This window comes from Cricetulus griseus, chromosome 2 (assembly GCF_003668045.3).
Source record: "Cricetulus griseus strain 17A/GY chromosome 2, alternate assembly CriGri-PICRH-1.0, whole genome shotgun sequence".
NCBI lineage: Eukaryota > Metazoa > Chordata > Mammalia > Rodentia > Cricetidae > Cricetulus > Cricetulus griseus.
Window position 1 is genome coordinate 165485316 of NC_048595.1, and position 23323 is coordinate 165508638.

The window sequence follows — 23323 nt, forward strand, 5'->3', positions numbered from 1 at the left end:
GAATCCAGAAAGAATGCTGCAAGTTGGTTCCAGGGCAAGATAGTTGCCTCATGGATGGCAACTATTAATGCTGTCTTTCCCACTTCCTGGCTTGATGAGGGATGGGACCACAACACAACTGAAGGTACGGAGAAGCCTATGAGGGAGTCTCTGAGAAGCTGCTAGACAGCCCAAAAATTTGTCTAAAGTGAGTCAGACGGCACAGGAAAAGAATGAACCACCAAGAGCATTTCTTGAATGCCTGATGGATGCCTATTACACTTATACTCCATTGGATCCTCAGGCACCAGAAAACCAGATGGCAATCAGTCTGGCCTTTGATAACCAAGAAGCTCCAGATATTAAGAGAAAACTTCAACAGCCCAATGGATTTGAAGGTAAAAACTTGTCTGGATTGATGGCTATACGCCAAAAGTCATTATCATTTGTTACAGCAGATTAAAATTAATATTCAAGGTATCAACCCACCAGAAATATCTTCTGATGGAGGAAAATTGTATGATTGCAAAGCCTGAGAGAAATATAGACTCGGGAATATCTTTTGCTTCTGTCTATAATTTTGCATGCGTTAAATCGCAATCTTTCCCTAGTGGCGATGAGAAATTCCCCGCAACCTGTATCTAATGTGTGTATCTCATGAATACTATTCCAATCTACTGGGCATTTTTATCTGTGGATTGTCAAGAAGGTGGATTCCCCTTAGCTGTATTGACTAATTGATATTTAAAATGTTAGCCTATACAGAGTTGTTTTGTTTGTTTTTGTTCTAGTTTTTTAAGAAAAAGCCCATGTTTAATGGATATGGTGCTCCTGGATGGCCTTCCAGCCCCCCAGAGAGGAGACGGGAAGGGGAGACCAGAAAAACCAGGAGTATATGTTCTCTGGGAGGCAGTTTAAATAATCTGTGGGAGTAGTCTTGAGCATCTCTGGGGGAGGTGCCATGATTTGGCAGGCTTTCTGAGATGCAGTAGGGGAGGGAGGCTTGGGTGGAACCTCCACCATAATATCCCAGATTCTTTGGGTATATGGATGCCAGGGGCTGGGGTGAAGGTTCCACCTTAACATCCCGGACTCTTTGGGTACGTGGATACCAGTTCATATCTGGCTTCTTCCTGCTGACAAGGGATGGTGTGAGGGAGGCAGAGAGTCAGGGGTTGGTAGGTTCACGCTCAGTGGAAGGTGTGGGTGAAGAAGCATCTGGTTATCTGCCATCCTAGAAACCTCAGGCACCTGTTCCTTGAGGTGGACAAGACAGGCTGCTAGGAGAAAAAATAGATTGTTATCATTGGCTCTAATTGTACTGACAGAGGTGAATGTGTCAGGAAAAAGAGCAAATAGGCCCTTCATTGTGGCATCTTGGAAAACCAGAGGGTGGAGGGTCCCAGCTGCTAGACAGACCAAGTATCCTGAAGAGGTTCCTACTTGAGCCTGGAGAGGTGGTACCAGGATGAATGTCCTTGGAGCTTGGCAGCCGAGAGGGTGGTAAGGATCACAGTGTGGGGTCCTGTCCATCAGGTGAGAGACTTAGGAGTAAGCTGTTTGAGGAGCACCCTGTCCCCTGGTGAGAGCGGGCAGGCTCAGGGGCAGTTTGGTCCAATTGTGTGGGAGCAGGGAGATAGCTGTCAGCATGTGAACAAAGAAGGGACCGCAGAAGGGAGAGATAGGACAGGCACCCAGCCAGTGGAGGAGTATGGGTTGGGAGGTGGTGAATGAGGAGGAAGGGCCTTCCATAAAGTAGCTCAAAAGGGCTTGGGCCTGTGGGAGAACATGGGGTAGCCCGAAGGCGGCAGGTAAGGGCAATGGGGAGAAGGGAGGGCCAAGATAACATGAGTTCCATGGAGAACTTGATTAGTTGTTGTTTGGTGAGTCCATTGGCCCTTTCTACCTTTCCTGAGGACTGTGGACCATAGGGGATGTGGAGCTTCCAGGAAATGTTGAGAGCTTCTGACATGAGCTCTATGACCCTGGAAGTGAAGGTTGTCCACTGTCTGTTTGGGTGGTCTGTGGCACACCAAACCGAGGGATGATGTGATCTAAGAGTACCTGGCACTCACTCTGGAGACCAAGCTGGCCTTGAACTCACAGAGATCCGCCTGCCTCTGCCTCCTGAGTGCTGGGATTAAAGACGTGTGTCACCAATGCGGTACAGTGTTTTTTATGAGTGAGCATGTGAGTGAAATCTACCTGCCAATCCTTGCCTGGCTGATGTCTATGAAGCTGGTGCAGAGGCAGCTGTATATGGAGGGCCCCCTGTGGATTAGTCTTAGCACAGGTCTGACAGGAGGAGTGAACCTATGAAATATAAGCTCCAAGATGAGTGGGGTCGAAGAGGGGCTTTCGGAAATGGAACAAAGCTTTAGGGCCTATGTGTAAGGTCTGGTGGATGTCTGAAATGATAGATAGTGCTTGGTCCTGAGGAAAGATGTGGTGGTTGAGAAGAACCAGCCATCCTTTGTTTGTGTGGTCCCCCTTTTTAAGAGTTTATCCATCTCTTCTGGTTGATAACAGGGCTGATAAGAGGGTGTCAAAAACAAAATCTGTTCTGTTGATCCAGAGGAGCTGGAGGCCAGTCCCTGGGCTACTGAGCCAGCCTTGGCATTGGCTAAGGCTACTGGGTCCTTGGAGGACTGGTGTCCCCAGCAGTGAATTATGGCTACCTCTGCTGGGAGCTGGAGGGCCTCCAAGAGCTTGGCTATAAGGAGTCCATTAACTATAGGTGTGCTCTTGGTAGTGAGGAATCCCCTTTCCTTCCAGAGAACAGAATGAGTATGGGCTATTAAAAAGGCATATTTAGAGTCAGTATAGATATTAGCATGTTGATCCTTGGCTATTTGGAGTGCTCTAGTCAAGGGGATTAATTCGGCCTCTTGTGAAGAGGTTATCATTGGCAGACCAGTTGCTTCAACCATTTTCATGGAAATGACCACTGCATACGCCCACTGGCAGTTTCTTATCTATTTATAAGAGAACTTCTGTCAACAAAGAGGGTAAGTTGGGGGTTTGTGAGCAGTTGGTCTAGGAGACCAGGCGGGGGTGAGCTTATAGCCTCCACAGCTCCTGGGCAGGAGTGTGAGGGGGCACTAAAGGGGGAGGGGACAGGGAGTAGGGTTGCAGGGTTCAGGGCAGGACTGGAGGCCAAGGTAATGTGGGATTTTTCTAGAAACAGTGAGTGAAAGACTTGGACTTCTGAGGGCCCATGGAGGGAGAGAGAAGAATGACTCAGAAGAATGACTCTGGGTGGAGAATACCATGATAGGCTTGAACAGGGTGATCTTGAGGGCCGCACAGGTGAGTTCAGCTGAAGCTGCCAGGGCTCTCAAGCAAGGCTGCCATCCTCGGACAGTGGGCTCCAGCTGCTTGAACAAAACAGCTACAGCACGATTCGAAGGTCCAACCTGTTGGACTAAAGCTCCAGTGGCCACTCCTGACCTTTCATCTATATAAAGGTGATAAGGTCAGGTGGGGTCTGGAAGAGCAAGGGCAGGGGCAGTTAGAAAGACAGTGGTAGGGTGGGTGAGAGGCCCTCTGGGAGTCTCTCTGACCATCTGGTACAAAGGCTTGGCTGAAATGGCAAAGCTAGGGGTCCAGTGGCAGAAGAATCCCATCAGGCCCAGAAATGAGAGGATCTGGGCTGCTGTGATTGAAGGTTGTAAATCCCGTAGGGCTTGTACTCAGAGGTGAGAGTCTTAGACCTTGTGCTGAGTTGAACCCCCAAATACACCACAGTGGGAAAGCATAGCTGAGCCTTAGCTGGTGGAACTCGATATCCCAGGGATCTGAGGAGGTTTAGGACTGAAGAGGTGGCCTTTTGGGACAAAGGCAACGTGGGACTGCAGAGAAGGAGATCGTCAACATACTGGAGAAGTGTGATAGGAAGGTGGAGGGATCCCTAGCCAAGGCTTGGCCAAAGAAATGGGGGCTGTCCCAAAAATCCTGGGGGAGAGCAGTCCATGTGAGCTGCCTCTTTTCAGGCATTGAAAATTTTAAAAGCCATTTTTAACCAATTTCTGTGTGGGAATTTGGGGACCCTCCTCAGCCTTTTTAAATTTTTTCTAATATCTGGGGCTGACTGAGAAATGAAATGGGTAGCTAGGACCGTGGCTCCCACTGGTTTGGATTCTAGCCTTTCATTCTTAAAAAGAGAAACTGAAAACAATGAAAGCATTAGGTTCTGTCCTGTTGGCTGCAATTGTCACCTTGACACAGCCTAGAGTACATGAGAGAAGAGACCTCCATCCAGGAATTGCCTACATCACATTGGCCTGTGGGCATGTCTTTGGGGGATTGTCTTGACTATTAGTTGATGGTGGAGGGCCCAGTCTACTGTGGGCAGCACCTTTCCTAGGCTGTGTGAAGCTAAGGCTAAGCGTGAACTTGTGAGTAAGTTAGAAACTTTGCCAGCATTGGTCAGTGTTTTATCATGGAGGGAGGGGCGGGGGAGCTACACCATGACCTGAACTATAAACAAAACTATTCTCCTCTATTGATTCTTATCCCTAGGGGTTTTGGTAAAACACTAGACAGGGACCTCACATCCTGTAAAACCAGACAAGCTGCGTCAAAAACTCTGTAACCAGAAGCTAAAATAAATATTCTTTTTAATTTTGGTAATGTCAGATATCATTCCATAGCAATGAAAAATTGACTAGTATCCAAACAAAGAACAAATTTATTTGAAGGAAGAAAATTATGTCAAAGTATACAAACTCACAGAATAAGAGTTTATCCTTAGTTAAAAGGTGTAGTTAAAAAAATACTAAAAGACCCAGAAAATACACACTGATGTTAAACAGACTACAGTGGGAGCTTGTCAGGCCAAGTCCTGCGCATGGGGTGAGTGATGTAAGACAGAGCGTGAGGATCTGCGAGGATCTCCTGGATCTTGTCCTGGCAGGCTTTGTTTGCTGCTACCCCTGCTTCAAAATCCTGGCGCTCCTCTTCCTTCTCTGCTTTGAGAACCTGCCGATGGTGGGCAATTTGCATCTGAAGGTGATTCTTATACTCCTTAGCCAAACTACAGCGCCTAAAGTTTTAAAGATCACAAAGGATAACATTAAAAGTTACCATTTGGATTTATTCATAGCATTATAATTAAATATAGTGCTTCCATGAATATGAACATGCAAATACCATCTAGAGACCGAGAAGTGGGATTGCAAGATCATGTGACAGTTCTGGTTTTTTTTTTGTTTGTTTTTTAAAATATTTTAAGAAACTCCAATGCTGGAGAGATGGCTAAGAGGTTAAGAGCACTGACTGCTTTTTCAGAGGACCCAAGTTCAGTTCCCAGCACCCTCATTAGAGGTTACTACCATCTGTAACTCCAGTACCAACATTCTCTTCTGGCTCTGAAGTCACTCGACAAAACATGTGGTGCTAGCAAAACATGTACACATATACAATAAAAATATACAAACAAATAAATACATAAATAAATACCCTTTTTAATAAAGAAGGAAACTCTAGTTAGTTGTTCCATAATAGCTACTGATGGTACAACTGGGACACTATCTTAAACCTAAACCCCTGGTCCTAAGAATGCTTACAGACATCTCTTTTTTTTTCCTCCATTTTTTTTATTTGAATTAGAAACAAGATTGTTTTACATGACAATCCCAGTTCCCTCTCCTTCCCCTCCTCCCCTGCCACCGCCCCCCCCCAATTAAAACGCTACCTATCTCGTACCCTTTCTGCTCTCCAGGGAGGGTGAGGCCTTCCATAGGGGGGTCTTCAGAGTCTGTCATATACTTTGGGATAGGGCCTAGGCCCACCCCTGTGTGTCTTGGATCAGGGAGTATCCCTCTATGTGGAATGGGCTCCCAAAGTCCACACCTATGCTAGGAGTAAGTACTGATCTACTACAGAAGGCCCCATTATTCCCGAGGCCTCCTCACTGACACCCACGTTCATGGGGTCTGGATCAGTCCCTTGCTGGTTTCCCAGCTATCAGTCTGGTGATGGAGAGCTCCCCCTTGTTCAGGTCAGCTGTTTCTGTGGGATTCACCAGCCTGGTCTGGATCCCTTTGATCATCACTCCTCCTTCTCTGCAACTGGATTCCAGTTCAGTTCAGTGTTTAGCTGTGGGTGTCTGCTTCTACTTCCATCAGTTGCTGGATGAAGGCTATAGGATGGCATATAAGTCAGTCATCAATCTCATTATCAGGGGAGGGCATTTAAGGTAGCCTCTCCTCTGTTGCTTAGATTGTTAGCTGGTGTCATCTTTGTAGATCTCCAGACATTTCCCTAGTGCCTGATTTCTCTTTCAACCTATAATCTCTCCCCTATTATGCTATCTCTTATCTTGCTTTCCTCTATTCTTCTCCCGACTCAACCTTTCTGCTCCCTCGTGTCCTCCTCACCCCTCCTCTTCTCCCCTTCTCATTATCCTAGCTCCCTCTCCCCTCCCTCCATGATTCCAATATGCTCAGGAGATCTTGTCCCTTTCCCCTTCTCCAGGGGACCCTGTATGTCTCTCTTAGGGTCCTCCTTTTTTACCAGCTTCTCTGGCAGTGTGGATTGTAGGCTTGTAATCCTTTCTCTATGTCTAAAATGCATATATGATTGAGTACCTACTCTGTTTAACTTTTTGTGATTTGGTTACCTTGCTCAGAATGGTTTCTTCTAGGTCCATCCATTTGCCTGCGAATTTCAAGATTCCATTGTCCCCCCCCCCCCACGGCTGAGTAGTACTCCATTGTGTAAATGTACCACATTTTCTCTATCCATTCTTCAGTTGAGGGGCATCTAGGATGCTTCCAGTTTCTGGCTATTACAAACAATGCTGCTATGAACATGGTTGAACATATGTCCTTGTTGTATGAATGTTCTTTTTTGGGTATATGCCCAAGAGTGGAATTGCTGGATCTTATGGTAGACTCATTCCCATTTTCTTGAGGAGTCGCCATACTGATTTCCAAAGTGGCTGTACAAGTTGGCACTCCCACCAGCAATGGAGGAGTGTTCCTCTTTCTCTACATCCTCTCCAGCATAAACTGTCATTGGTGTTTTTGATTTTAGCCATTCTGACAGGAGTAAGATGGTCCTAAGAATTGTTTTGTCCTCAGAGTTGTTTTGATTTGTATTTCCCTGATGGCTAAGGAGTTGAACACTTTCTTATGTGTCTTTCAGCCATTTTAGATTCCTCTATTGAGAATTGTCTATTTAGTTCTGTACCCCACTTTTTAATTGGATTGTTTGGTGTTTTGGAGACTAGCTTCTTGAGTTCTTTGTATATTTTGGAGATCAGCCCTCTGTCAGATCTGGGGTTGGTGAATATCTTTTCCCAGTCTGTGGGCTGCCGTTTTGTCTTGCTGACTGTGTAGAAGCGTCTCAGTTTCAAGAGGTCCCATTTATCAATTGTTGATCTCAATGTCTGTGCTACTGGTGTAATGCTCAGGAAGCAGTCTCCCGTACCAATTAATTCAAGGGTATTTCCCACTTTATCTTCTAATAGGTTCAGTGTGGTTGGATTTATGTTGAGGTCTTTGATCCATTTTGACTTAAGTTTGGTGCATGGTGATAGACATAGATCTATCTGCAGTCTTCTACATGCCAGCATCCAGTTATGCCAGTACCATTTGCTTCAGATGCTTTTTTATTCCATCGTATAAATTTAGCTTCTTTGTCAAAAATCAGGTGTTCGTAGGTGTGGGTTAATATCAGGGTTTTCAACTCTATTCCATTGGTCTACCTGTCTATTTTTGTGTCAATACCAAGCTGTTTTCAGGGGTATAGCTCTGTAATAGAGCTTGAAGTCAGGGATGGTGATGCCTCCAGAAGTTCCTTTGTTGTACAGGGTTGTTTGGGCTATCCTGGGTGTTTTGTTTTTCCATATAAAGTTGAGAATTGATCTTTCTAGGTATGTGAAGAATTGTGCTGGGATTCTGATGGGATTGCATTGAATCTGTAGATTGCTTTTGGCAAGATTGCCATTTTTACTATGTTGATCCTACCTATCCAAAAGCATGGGAGATCATTCCATTTTCTGGTATCTTCTTTAATTTCTTTCTTTAGAGAGTCAAAATTCTTATGGTACAGGTCTTTCCCTTTTTTGATTAGTGTTACCCCAAGGTATTTAATGCTTTTTGTGGCAATTGTAAAGGGTGATGTTTCTCTGATTTCTTTCTCCAAGAACATATCATCTATATATAATACGGCTACTGATTTTTTTTTAGTTAATCTTGTATCCTACCACTTTGCTGAAGGTGTTTATCAGCTGTAAGAGTTCCCTGGTAGAGTTTTTTCAGGTCACTTATGAAAACTATCATATCATCTGCAAATAGTGAGAGTTTGGCTTCTTCCTTTCCATTTTTGTATCCCTTTGATCTCCTTTTGTTGTCTTATTGCTCTAACATAATAAAAGCAATGTACATCAAGCCAACAGCCAACATCAAATTAAATGGAGAGAAACTCAACACAATTCCTCTAAAATTGGGGACAAGACAAGGCTGTCCACTCTCTCCATGCCTCTTCAATATAGACATCTCTTTAAAATGCCCTTAACAGTTTCATCCAAAGCTCTGTAGCAGAACACCTGCTGCAGTCTCTCCTTCCTCTCTGATTCCCATCTCCAACAGGTCATGGAGACCTTCTCCAACCTTCCTTCCTCCCACTCATCCTATTGTCCCAGCCCCCCACACAAGCAGACATTCCCTGGGAACATGCTGGCCATACCAGTCAGGGAAATAGGTAAGCTAACTTCAGATCTTCACCTCTCTTTTCCCTCTGAATCCAACTCCCAGGATGGAGCAAGATATCTGCTGCACCCCCACTCTTCTCTGCTCCCATCTCCATCAGACTACAGAGATATCTGCACCCAAAATTACAACCTTCCCAATTGCAGGTGCCTATCTGCCAGCATAAAAACACAATTAACTACAGCCAGGAAAATATGTTCCCAATGGAACACAAGAACTACTACAGTAGGCCTTGGTAGATGCAAAATAGCTGAAGCATAATACAAGGAATTTAACACATCCATTACAGATATGATGGAGCTCCTTAAGGAGGAAGTGAATAAATACCTTAAAGAAATCCATGAAAACACAAACAGCAGAACAAAAATAATAAAACTGTTCAAAACTTCAAAGTGGAAATCAGTCAATAAAGAAAACCCAAACTGAGGGAACTCTGGAATTGAAAAACTTAAGAATTGAACAGGAACCACAGAGACAAGCTTCACTAACAGAATACAAAAGATGGAAGAGAGAATCTCAGGCATTGAAGACACAACAGAAGAAATGGATACCTCAGTCAAACAAATATTAAATCTAAAAACTCCCTCCTGGTACAAAACACACATGAAATCTGGGACACTAAGAAAAGACCAAATCTGAGGATAGTAGGACTAGAGGAAGGAGACAAAACCCAGGTCAAGGGAGAGAAAACATTTTCAACAAAATAATATAAGAAAATTTCCAGCCAGGTGGTGGTGACTCAGGCCTTTAATCCCAGCACTTGGGAGGCAGAGGCAGGTGGATCTCTGTGAGTTTGAGACCAGCCTGGTCTACAAGAGCTAGTTCCAGGACAGCCTCCAAAACCACAGAGAAACTGTGTATCGAAAAACCAAGAAAAAAATAAAAGAAAGAAAATTTCCCTGACCTAAAGGAGGAGATGCCTGTCAAGGTACAAGAAACATGCAGAACACCAAATAGACTGAACCAGAAAAGAAAGTCACTTGGCATATAATAAACAAAACACTAAAAATACAGATCACAGAAAGAATATTAAAAGCTGCAATGGAAAAAGACCAACTAACATATAAAAGAATCTGACTTCTGAATGGAAACTCTAAAGCTAGAAGGGCCTAGACAGATGTTCTACAAACTCTAAGAGACCACATATGACAGTCTGTGCTACTATACCCAACAAAACTTTCAATTATAATATATGGAGATGATAAGACATTCCATGATAAAACCAAATTTTACCAATATATATCTACCATTCCAGCCCTATAGAAGGTGCTAGAAGGAATCCTCCAATCTAAAGAGGTGAAATGCACCCAAGAAAACACAGGGAATAAATAATCAGAGACAGGCAAATCAAAATAGTATAAACACACACACATACACACCACAACAACAAAAATATCAGTAATCAACAAACACTGATCAGTGATATCTTTCAATTTTCCAATAAAACTACAGAGACTAACAGAATGATTGTGAGACCAGGATCCATCCTTCTGCTGCATCCAAGAAACGCATTTTAACATCAAGGATAAACATCACTTGAGGGTAAAAAGATGTAAAAAGATATTCCAAGCAAATGGACCTAAGAAGCAATTGGGTATAGCCATTTTAATATCTGACAAAAGAACCTTAAAACCAAAACTGATCAGAAAAGACAGGGGAAGGACAGTACATACTCATCAAAGGAAAAATCCATGAAGAGGACATTGCAATTCTTAACATCTATGCAACAAATACAAGGGCACCCAAGCTCATAAAAGAAACAAGACTACAGCTTAAATCACATATTGACCCTCACCCACTGATAGTGGGAGACTTTTAATACTCCACTCTTGCCAACAGACAGGTCATCCAGACAAAAACTAAGCAGAAATGCTGGAGCTGACTGACATTATAAACCAAATATACCTAAAAGATATTTATAGAACATTTCATCCAAACACAAAAGAATGTACCTTTGGAAACAGAATATATATTGTGGGTAGACTGGGGTGAGTGGGGACAGGAATAGGAGGGATCAGGTGAGGGGGATGAAGGGAGAAAGTATGGGGAGAGATCACTAGAACTGGGGGGGGGGGCATGGGACTACAATGGAAACTCCCAGGCGTCTATGAAGGTGACCCTAGCTAAGACTCTAGTAATGGGGGGAAATGGAGTGTAAACCATCTTCTGTAACCAGGCAAGACTCCAGTGGAGGAACTGGGGCACCAATGCAGCCACAAAACTGTTGAATTACAGGTTGTCCTGCCTGCAAGATGTGCTGGGGTAAAGGCCTTGTAGGAGTGGTCAATCAATGACTGGTCCACCTTGAGACCCATGCCACAAGAGGAAGTCCACCCCTCACATTGCCTGGAGGCCCAGAGGCTGGATAGCCCAGAGACCTAGGATAGAATCAAACTAAAAAAAAAAGTCAATAAAAATAACCTGGGTTCATAGGGTCCCACAGAGACTGAACCAACAACCAGGGAGCCTGCATAGGACTGTCTGAGGTCATCTGCATGCATGTTACAGTTTTGTAGCTTGGTCTTCCTGTGGGACTCCTAACAGTGAGAGCAGAGGCTGTCTCTGATTCCTTTGCTGTCTTTTGGGACCCTATTCCTCATACTGGGTTGCTCCATCCAGTCTTAATATGAGGGGATGTGCCTAGTCTTACTGTAACTTGATATGCCGTGTTCATTTGATATCCCTGGGATGTCAGGAGCCAGCCCTGGTTAGATATAAAAGTCTCCTTTACAAGAGGCCTGGCGACCTCCATGCTTGGCTAACTGCCAATTTAGTCAAACACCCCACCCCCTCCCCGAAGGTTAGTGTTCCGAGATAAACCACAAGAATGTTCTGGGACACCTGTCCAGGCCTGAGGGCATTAAACACCCAATTCCTCTCCTCCCTTACTTCCTCTTTCTTTACTTCGTCTTTCTTTCTCTTTAAGAACTCTTTGCTTAAGTTCAATATACAGACCTTGACAACCCATTGCTTGGTCTCCCTCTTTCTTTCTCGCCCATTTATTTTCAGGCTTAGTCCCCCTGGCGACCTGCGAATTACCAGAACCCCACTGGGAGGCCTACCTTTTCTGAAAGGAAATGGAGGAGGAGTAAATCTGGGGCATCGAGGGGGGGAGAAGGGACTGGGAGGGAGGGGAAACTTCGGGTGGGATATACTATAGGAAATACATAAGAATGAAAGAATGAATGAATAAATGAACAAATGAATGAATGATATGTCTTCTTCTCAGCACCTCATGGCACTTTCTCCAAAACTGACCACATACTGAAGACACAAAGAAAGTCTCAACATATTTAAAAACAAAAATGAAAGAACACCCTGCATCCTATCTGATCACCATAGATTAAAGATAGATGCCAACAACAGAAACACTAGAAAGCTTACAAACTTGAGGAAACTGAACAAACTCTCTCCTGAATGAAAAACTTGCCAAGAGAGAAATTAAAGACTTTCTGTAATTGAATGAAAAATAAATACTCTGCATGTACAAATGCATGGGAAACAATGAAGGCAGTTCTGAGAAGTTCATAGCACTAAGTGCCTATATTTTTTTAAAAATGGAGAGACCACATATTAGTAACTTAACAGCACATCTGAGAGCACTAGAACAAAAAGGGAAAAGAAAATCACATCCAAAAGGCACAGAGGGCAAGAAATAATCAAACTCAGGACTAAAATCAGTAACATACATACATACATACATACATACATACATACATACATACATACATACATACAAACAACAAAATAAATCAATGAAACAAAGAAGTGGCTCTTTGAGAAAATTAATAAGATCAACAAAGCCTTATCTAAATAAGCTATAAGGCAAAAGAGAGAATATCCAATTGACCAAATTAGAGATGAAAAGGGGAAATATAACAGGCATCTAGGAAGCCCAGAGAATCATAAGGACATATTTAAAAACCTGTACTCCACCAAATTGGAAAATAAAAAAAGAAATGGATAAATTTCTTGATACATGTCATTTACCAAAGTTAAATAAAGATCAGATAAGTAATTTGAACAGACCTATAATTCTCAGTGAAATAGAAACAGTAATTAAAAGTCTACCAATCAAAAGACCCAGGGCCAGGTGGTTTTAGGGAAGAATTCTACCAGACTTTCAAAGAAGAGTTAATACCAATACTCCTAAAACTATTCCCTTAGCAGAGAGACTGGTCCTTGTGTGTGCTAATAAACCCAACTCATTTGTTGAGGTCAGACTGGTCTCTAGTCAGCCTTTGTCTCTTTACTCTGCACTTGGGTCAAAATCTAACAGTTCAGGAATATCTTCCTGTCTGAAGCTCTGGGGGCAGCAGGGGAGAAATTAGTCTCCCAGAGAAAGACATACAACTTGTTGGGAAGACTTTCTGGAGAGACCTTCCCTTCAGTTAAATCTTACCCTCATGTCGGGACCCCTGAAGATGGACTTGAGAGGTTGCTAGATCTCTGTGTCCATTTTTCCAATGTGGCCACATTCAATAAACCTCTTTTGTTTTCCTGTTTTTAACTATTAACTTGACTTTTTAAATTGTCTCATAGAAGCTAAGTGGCCAGACCTAGATTGTTGGGGCAAAGGTTGTGACCCCAAATCTGGCAACAATCAGGCAAGATGGGAAAATAAAGAGCACTAGCCATGAAAGGTTCAGGCATTATGCTGGCCTGCCCCTGTTACCTGGTAGAATCCATGCAGGCAGTACCCTGGTCAGCCCAGGGTTCCATGGGAACTAAGCCTGCACGAAGGTGTAGAGGACCCCTTTAAAAGACAGACCCCCTGCCCATATACACTCTCTCTGCCCCTCTTCTCTCTACTCTGCCTCTTCTCTTATGCTCTCTCTGCCTCTCGTTCTCTCACGACCGGTCATGGCAGTCAGCAGTTAACCCTGTTTCTCTTCTCTCTTAGTCTCTCTACTCTGCCGGGCCTATAATAAACTGGTTAATATGTCTCTTAGTCTCATGTCTCATCCTGTGCCTCTTCTTTATTTCTAATTTAAGCAAAAGGATAACAAGCCATGCAAGCATGAGAACTTGAGTTCAGTTCCCTACTACCCTCAAAGAAGCTGTGTATGGTTACAAACACCTACAGTCATCCTAGTCAAAACTGCTAGGCTCTGGCTCAGTGAGAAATTGCCTTAAGGCAATAAAGTGGGAAGAGATAGAGGAGGACATGTTGCTCGTCTATAAATAAGTACTCCAGGTCTCATGTTACTGCTGCAAACACAGGTGAGATCCCCGACTACAGTGCCAGTGATGAGTAGCTGTCTTTAGGTCTACCCCAGTCAAGCCTTCAGGTGTACTCAGCCTCAGTTTCAAATCTGGCTTCAACCACATGAGCTGTCCTAAGCAAGAATCACAGAGTGGAGCCTTGCCAACTTAAGCTGATTTAAACCACAAATTTTGAACGTTTTCAGGCAGTAATAGGAGTCTACAATGCTTCCAGTTCACACCCTTTTCTTATCCCACAGTTGACCTGATGTTGAGTGGGAAGGGATGCTATTTATGAAGATGTTTTCAAATCTCCAACAATAAACTTTTCAAAATAGTAAATTGTCAAGATGGCTCGGCAGTTAAGGAGCTTGCCACCCAATTTGATGACTTGAGTTTGACCCCTTCGACCCATATGATAGATGATGAAAACTGACCCCAACAACTTATCCTCTGACTTCCCAAGCATGCCACAGCAAATTACACACATACACACATGAGGATTTTTTGTGTGTGTGTGAGTGTGTGTGTGTGAGGTGGGGAGGGGGCAAGAGTAATAAGACAGGTCTCTAGAGCAGAAACAGTAATTAGATGTCAATAGGATCAGCTACATACTATTTTTTAATCAAACTGGCAAAAAGCTTAGATACAAAATCATACTCTTGTAGAAAAAAAAAAGAACATATTTAAATGCACCAAGAATCAATGAATGAACAGAAAGCCTTCCTCCTCCCAAAGCAGAGAGGATGACTGAATTAGAGAATACAGGCCCTCCTCTTCTACTGCACCCCATGAAAATGTATTGAGGAAAGCTACAAGGAGAAGGTGGCCCGCTTTTCCACCTAAGCCTGACTGGGTAATCATCAGGAAACACGGTGATCCCACAGAAGACTTACAGGACAGTGGTGTTTCCAAAAACACTAAAACACATAAGAATTTTAATCTTGGATACACATACAAAGAGTGCTGTGCATATAAGCCATTCATGCTAATTTAGCTAGTAACCACTCTGATCTATACCAGGTGTCTCCTCAAGCACTCTTCATGTTATTTACTGAGGCAGGGTCACTTGTTGAACTTAGAACTCACTAATCTGGCTAGCCTAGCTAGCTTCCACCAGGGATCTCCTATCTTTGTGTCTGGTTGCCTCCAGCTTTTATGTGGGTTCTTATTATCTGATCCAGTCCTCAGGTTTCTGCAGCAAGTACCTTTATCCACTGAGTCACCTGCCCAGTCCCCTATCCTGGTAGCAGACACTTTTAAGTAGAACACTCTGGGAAGTCCTCTGGTCACTGTAATCTTGACCTTGGTGGCAATATTGGGACCTCAGCTCCTTCTTCTCCCTGTCTCTTGTATCTTGGCCATGAAGTGATTAGCTTTCTGCACTGCTATAGGTCCAAAGAGATAGTGATAATTCACCGAAACTCTGAAACTGTGAGGGAAAGACTCTCTAAAAAGAAAAAGTACTGGCCAGGTGGTTGTGGTGCACACCTTTAATCACAGCACTCAGGAGGCAGAGGCAGGAGGATGTTTGTGAGTTCAAGGACAGTCTGGTCTACAAATGAGTTCCAGGACAGCCAGAAAAACACAAAGAAACCATGTCTTGAAAAACTACAACCCCTACACTCAAAAAGAAACAAAGAAAGGAAAGAAGGAAAGAAGGAAGAAAACTTCCTGATATAGGGTAAGAATGTAAAGACAGGATGAGGAAAGCCATCAGCAAACCTTGTTATAACCCCCAAAATAGAAAGGAAGGAAGGAAGGAAGGAAGGAAGGAAGGAAGGAAGCATTTCTCCTTGTATGGGAGGCATAGAAGCTCTTATGCTCACAGATTATCACTAGAGAAACCAAGCATGTTAAACACAGAGCTGTCTCTTCAGAAGGAGAGTGTATGATCTGTCTTCTGCCCAGGAGTGGGTATGGTTAATAGCCTGGTGACCTTTGTGCTGTCTATGTGGCTGAGACCACAATGATCCTCCCCCAGACCCTTATTATGTACTTGTTTGTCTCAATCTATAGAACCCAACTTCATGCAAGTGTCACTTGTACTTTACAAAGAGTTTCAATGTCTTAAGCTTTATTATGCACACAGAACTGGTTTAAGTACCACCAGGAAAATTTTCACCAAATCGTGCTTAAACATGCCTAAAATACACTATTGAGTGTCAGACTCTCAAAGTTTGAACCAGCAGTGCTACCAAGTTGTATTGAACCAAACTACCTTCTTGTCTCCCATGGATCCTTACCCTGTAGGCTGTGGTGAGCACAAACACACCAGCCTCAGCATACTTGTGAATTGTTTTCTTTATTTGTCACAGTATTAGAAAGCTGACTCACACTGAGAGGCCAAAATAAAATTAATAAATGTTTAAAGACCTGGGCCGCTGAACATATGCAGAGAAAAAAGGGAATTTCTAATAATAAAGAGAATTTGACTCCCTAACCTGAGTGTGTGACTAGGAGCCTGAGCACAGCTCTTAGAGAAAGGGAGTTAGCGTGCCACCATCTGTGTCAACATTCCTTTGTTCTACAGAAAACCAGATAACCACTAATTGCCAGTTGTAAAAGTTCCCTGGCCTGTGGGATAATTGGCAAACTTGCTACCCCATGAGCCTGAGACTCCATGCCCCTGACCTATCTTGCTCAAATGTATCTTGCTTAAAATATATAGTTATTGCTATACTTTGTACTTTGTAACGACCTTGAGTAACCATGGAAACTTTGTAATTTGTGGCCTTCAGCTTTACGGTCTTTCCCTTTATAAGCTTCCCTTAATTATTGATGGGAGGGTCTCACTCCCTTCAATCGAGTGGGATCCCTGATGGCTTGAACAATAAAGAAACCTTGGCTTTTGCATCAGAGTTGGCTCCTTGTGATGGTCTGTTTGGAGTCTCTGGAACCTGGTATAACAACACTACTTATTTTTTTTTACTTCTTGCAAATTTATGTTATTATTCAAGATGCTCATCCGGCTTAATAACCAATGTGTATATTCACACCCATGATAACAGTGGCATTTGACTTTACCAACACAGCTTGTGCCTATTTTTATACTAAATCTTATTAGTAGCTCTGAGGTTCTAGAAGGGCCAGTGTAGTATTAATATAAGATGATATCAGTAATATATGGATTAGTGGTACATTATCCTTATGTTAAAGATACATTTCTCATGGGACGAGGTGGCTAAGGCCATAGACTGCTAAAGATACATTTCTCTACATAAGAAATAGTAATAAAGAGAATGAGATCATACTTGGCAAAATTCTTCATCTCTTCGCAGTTGAGCTCTTTCAGGCCTTCATTTATACGTTCTTGTTCCATAGCCAGTTTTTCTTGTTCTTTGAGTTTTCGTTCCTCTAAGAAAGGCAAGAGAAAGATTTTTGTTTTTCAAGCGAGACTTGCTGATACCTTTCTGGGCAGTAAAGTCATATTGTCTTTAGAATAGCTTGGGTGGATTTTGGATCAAGAATAAAGAAGTAGGGCCAGTTGAGATGGCTTGGTGGGTAAAGGCTGCTAAGCCTGAAGACCTGAATTTGATCCCTGGGACTGAAACCTGGTGGGATGAGAAAACTGACTCTAACAAGTTGTCCTCTGACCTGCATATGTGCCATGGTGCATAAGTGTATGCACACACATATATACACAGTAAATAAACAAACAAATAAGTAAATTCAATTAATTTTTTAAAACCAAAAGAAAAGAGAAGTACAAGCTAGGCATGCAGCTGTGCACCTGTAGCCCCAGGTACCTGGAAAACTGATGGAAGAGCATCATTTGAACTCAGGACATTAAGACCAGCTAGATAACATAGTTGGAACCTGTCTCAAAAACAAAAGGGAGATGCACTTCTCTCTAGGAATAAAGTTTCTTGTACACTGTGATCTACACTGATTTCTTCTCGTCGTTTTGCATTAAAAATCTGTGAGTGGCCTTTCACAACAGATTAAAATATATCTTGGCCAGACCTGCTAATTAGGGACCAGGCAAGGCACTCCTTCCATCCCTCCCTAGCTTGGGAAGCCTGCTCCATCACAGTGGGGAATGGTAAGAGGGTCTCCTTTTCCCCATCCACCTCCTATACTCCATTCTCTTCCCAAGTGGTCTAGCACACAGATCACCTATAGGCTAAAAATACATGGCAAAAGTCACAACCAACAAGCTAACTCCAGATACCCAGGACTTGTTGGGGAAATATACCTGAGGCAAAAAAGAATAAAAAGACAGTATGCCCCATGCAAGCACCAATAGCACAATGATAATCCCAAAGAACAAATTAGATGAGATAGAAAACATAGGATTCAAAAGGACAGTTATAAACAAATTCAAAGAATTCAAAGAATAATTTAAACCAATCAGAAGGAGCCTTGGCAAAGTCACATCTTCACAGTGTACAAAAGAGATTATCCCACACTTGGTAGTAAGATGCCATGAGCCATCTAAGCAGCTCTTGATAGAATTGTTCAAAGCTAGAAAATATTGGTAATAGATACTCAAAGCTCTGGAAAAACACAATGGCCAACCCAGAATATTATACCCAGCATAACCTTCTTTGTTATGAACGAAGGGGAAGCAAAACTTTCCATGATAAAAAAACAAACTGAATTTATGACCCTTAAGCAAGCCCCACAGAGGATACTTGAAGGGATACTTCAGACCAAAAAGAAGAATAAACATACCTAAGAGGCCACAGAGAAAAATGAACAACATCAGGGCAGTCGATCAAAGAGTATCTTTTAAAAAAAAATCAAAAAATCATAAAACAACAGCAATTAAAACACATCTTACAGTATTAGCTGAATATTAATGGGCTTAACTGCCCCCCCCAAGATACAGATTAACAACCCAGACTATTAAATAGGATGCAGGGGTTGGATACAGGACTCAGTGGTTAAAAGCACTTGCAGTTTTTCTAGGAGACCAGAGTTAGGCTCCATTTAGGCAGCTCACAACTGGCTGTGACCCAGGCTCCAGGGGTTCAATGTCTCTGGCCTCTAAAGGCACCTACACGCACATACACATATCCACATGCAAACACACAAACCTACATGATTTTAAGATATTTTTTTATTAAAAAAGAAAGGTAAAAGTATCCACCTTTTTGCTTCCTCTAAGGATAGATACTACACTTAGACCATTAAGGACAAATAATAACTTAGAATACAAGAAGGGATAAAGATATTCCAAGCAAATGGAACTAGGAAACACATAGCCATAGCTATGCTAATATCTGACAAAACAGACTTCTAACCAAAGCTACTCGGAGGAGATAAAGGCCACTTCATACTCATTGAAGTAACAAGCCAGGAGGATATCATACTTGTCCTAGTGGAACTCTGCCTCCCCTCTCCCCCACTCCAAACCCTGCTCATTCTCAGAAAGCCCATGAAATGGAAGCTCCAGAGATGCTCAAGACCACGCCTACAAGGTATTTAAATTGCCTCTTGCAAAAAGGCCATGCGGTTTTCCAATTCCTTTTCCTGTCTCCTCTCTGAGGGCCAGGAGACCGTCCAGGAGCATTTTACTCATAAATTTTAATTCGGCCTGATCTGTTTTACTGTATCGGCAGAGAGTCTTAATATCAGGGTACAGAAATTTTTCATCTGGTGCGTTCGGCCTAGGGCCGCATGGTGGGAAAACAACCCTCACCCCTGCACATACTCTCTGCCCGGTGAGCTGTCCTTTCCACGTCACCGCCTTAGAGGCCTAGGGCCTCTTCTGATTTTCGGGGTAACTTTCCAAAGACATGGCCGCATCAGGACCCGCACATGTTACAGGAACAAAGGCAGCCTTTGTTCCATGGGACCCCTTCTGTAGGAGATGTCCTGCTCAAGGGTACACCTTACAAACCTCCTTTTTCTGACCCACAGTCTACAGTTCTGGATTCAGTGCTTTAGGCTTTGTGTTCCTGCACAGGCTTGTGAAATAGGCAGCTGTGGGTCAAAGCCAGACCCCCAAACTCCTTTAGGGTGTCTTTTACAAAATCTTTTCAAATTGGGGCTATCTGACACCATATGCCTGATTTCTCTGTGTACTAAGGCCTGGCCACAATATGTTCTTGACAATCAGTCAAGATGGCTACCACCGAAGGAACTTTTGAATTTACCTCCTCCGTGAAATAACACCAACAATAACAAATGAGAATCTCATGAAACTTAAAAGCTTCAAAATAGCAAAACAAACTGCTAATTGAGTGAAGATACAGGGCTAAAGAAAAGAGAAAGCACTTTGCAGCTACATGTAACAGGCCCCCTGGTCTTAACACAAGTAAGTCCATGATGGAGGTACCATTTAGGCCATAAAACTCAGCACATAGATAGTACTCACTAGCCAAAAAGAAAACGAAGACCTAAATCATTAATGCCCACAGTTCTGGGAAAGTCTCTAAACGTATTGACCTTGTGTTTCTACTTCTGTAGATCCACTTCCGGCTAACGGTTCTTGTTAAGCCAAGAATGTCAACTCATAATATGGTTTTTGTGCTTAAAAGCTCACCCTTAGAAAGGCTTGGGGTACAGTGAGATCCTGATACACCCAGTGCAGTCAACAGCCAGCTAGTAAAGACTTTCTATTGGTTTAAACCCTTGTCTGTGCATACCCCGTATTTCTCGAGGTTCCCCCAAGATCCTAAAGACCAGACTTTGAGACATTGAGACACTGGGGTCTCAGAACCCCTGGGAACAGGAAGAATGTGGTGGTCAAGGGGCTCCTTGGGAGTTCACTACCTGAGATCCCCATGATTCCCTTGGATCAACCACTGCCTAACACTTTGGGGAAGTCTGGGACCTCCACCCCAAAAGGAAATAAATTAGAAAGTTGCCTGGTATGCCACCTCTGAAGGTAATGTGAGGGCTAAAGTTATGTTTCAAGTCTACATTACTGTGCTTTAAGAGAGCTACAAAACAGTATCTCTAACCTGTAAGACCCACTTTGCCCAAGGACAGATAACTTCCTGGAATGCTAGGGGCTGTTGTTCACATAAAATAACAGGTCACATGTTTTCGCTTCTGTAAACAAGCTTGGTTGCCCTAACTACACAGGATGTGTTTTATCACACATAGGCAGGAAGTACGTCAGGATGCATGCTTGCCCCTATTGGATGAAGGTGGGCAAGTTTGTAGCCCTATGGGTTTTGCCTTTGTAAGCCTCTGACTAATGTAATTTGATGCCATTCTTTGGAAGTCCTGGGTATGGGCTTGGCCAATGTCCATCATCCTGGCCAGTATTTAATAAAGCTTGTTTCAAATTTGGCTCAAAAATTTTGGCAGTGGTCTTATTCTTGCCCCATGGATAAGGCACCTTCTGTTAGGACACATCGGAGAGGTTGAACATCACCATTATTCAGTAAGTATCCAAAATCTGTGTGAAATGTCACCAGATTCCCCTGACTGTTTCAAATGTGTGGTGGCCACCCGTGTGTGTGTGTGTGTGTGTGTGTGTGTGTGTGTGTGTGTGTGTGTGTGTTTCTGTCAGTTTTGTTTCCCTGTACTGACCAATGGCTTTCTTTGGTATGAGATACCCCCCTCCATGGTGTTGTCTATGCCCCTTCCTGTTGGGGACCTGAATCCTTTTGGCTTCAACAGGTTGCCCAGAAAAATTATCAAAACAAAAAATAAAAAACAAACTCCACTTGTCCCCATTCCCAGAGAGCTTGCTTGTTTCATCCCTTGACTCCCATTTATGGTCCAGATAGATCCCTGTGTTGAGGCCTGGAAAGCTGGGCCTCTCATTCAGGGCCCCCTGACATCTAAGCAGAATGCACACTTAAGGCCTGTGCCGAGACAGAGAGAGAGAGAGAGAGAGAGAGAGAGAGAGAGAGAGAGAGAGAGAGAGAGAGAGAGAGACTGTGTCTGATACTACCTGGATGGCCAGACACTGGAATCTGGATGAGTTAGAAACCTAGGATAGAACCAAATAGACTGACCGAAAACAAGTCAATGAAATGATTCATAATGATATTCTGCTATACTCTTGATTGGTGCCTAGACCAATCACCATCAGAGAGGCTTCCTCTGGAAGCTGATAGGAATAGATTTAGAGACCCACAGACAAATAATAGGCAGAGGTGGGAGAACACTGTGGAAGAGATGGATGAAGGATGGTAGGAGCCAGAGGTGTCAAGGACCAGGAAAGCATGGCTCATAGAATCAACTAAGTGGGCTAACAAGGGCTCACAGAGACTGAAGCAAGCATGGAGCCTTCATGGGTTTGTGCTAGGTCTTCTGCATATATGTTGTGTTTTTAGACTGGGGTTTGGTGAGACAATGGGAGTGGGAGTGTCTTCTGTCTGCTCTTGGGACCCTTTTCTTCCTACTGGGTTGCCTCATCCAGAATTTATATGAGGGTTTGTACCTAGTCTTACTGCATCTTGTTATGTCATGTCCAGTTGACATCACTGGGAGGCCTGCTCTTTTCTGAAGAGAAATGGAGGAGCAGTAGATCTTGGGGAGAGGGTAAGTGTGAGGTGGGAGGCCTGGTAGGAGTAAAGGGAGGGGAGGATTTTGCCAGGATATATTGCATGAGAAAAGAAAAAGAAATAAAATAAAAACAAAACAAGCAAAAAGACATCCCCCACTGCTTCCCAAGTTCAGAGACCAGGAGTTGGCAGAACTCTCTAACCATTCCCTTCTCAAGTCACTACAGACCCTCTAGTCTTCTATACAGTCTATTCATCAGACTATCCAAGAGACCCAACTGACCTTCAAGTCCACCATACTTTTCCCTTGTTTGAGTCCAGTGATACTGTCTGGGTCAAGCAGGTAGCCAAAGTGGTGCTGGAACCAACTTGGAAAGGACCCTACAAGGTGATTCTCCCCAGTTCTACAGCTGTGAAAGCAGCTGAAATTACACCATGGATCCACCACACCCAGGTCAAGAAAGAGGAAGCTACAGAGAGGATACCAAATGAACTGTCAGAACTAGGAACCCCCTAAGGTTTTATTGGCCCCAGGTACCTACACTCCCTGCCCCTCTACTTCCTCCTGAGCCTTATGTTTAGTATAAATACAGGGTTGTTGTCCAACATCCACTGCCCTCAGGTCTGGACCCAGGAACTGAAAAGACAGACACAAGGAAGGTATTAGTGTGACTACAGACCTGTAACCTATATTCATCTTGGCCTTGCTCACTGATGCCCACTTTAAATGCCTGTTTTACTGGGGGGGAAAGGAAAGATACAAGAATTTATCTTCTCAGAGTTTACAATTCTACACACGTCCTTTGGCTGGGCCTCTTAGTTGCCAAGAACAAGGGAGTTTCCATTGCAAAAATTGGGGTATTGAAACTGAGGCTTTCCTGAAAAAAAAATCCTTAAAAACAAATCTGGCCTTTGAGAAACAGGGAGAACCTCGGACCCCAAATTTATCTGTGTCAAGGCCTGACCAACTCTCTCCTAAAAGCACTTGACACAACCAGAGCTAGAGTC

At 43.3% G+C, this 23323-nt stretch overlaps 1 protein-coding gene across 1 annotated transcript in view; it reads right to left on the reverse strand.

The window, feature by feature from the left end:
- Positions 1–4754: 4754 nt before the first annotated feature.
- Positions 4755–23323, reverse strand: part of Cfap53 (cilia and flagella associated protein 53) — a 46615-nt gene continuing 28046 nt past the window's right edge. The window contains exons 7-8 of the mRNA XM_027397905.2: positions 17156–17258; positions 4755–5023 (exon numbers count right to left, since the gene is read on the reverse strand). Of these exons, the coding sequence (XP_027253706.1) occupies positions 4795–5023; positions 17156–17258 (332 nt within the window). The 3' untranslated portion in view covers positions 4755–4794. The remainder of the gene's footprint in view (positions 5024–17155; positions 17259–23323) is intronic.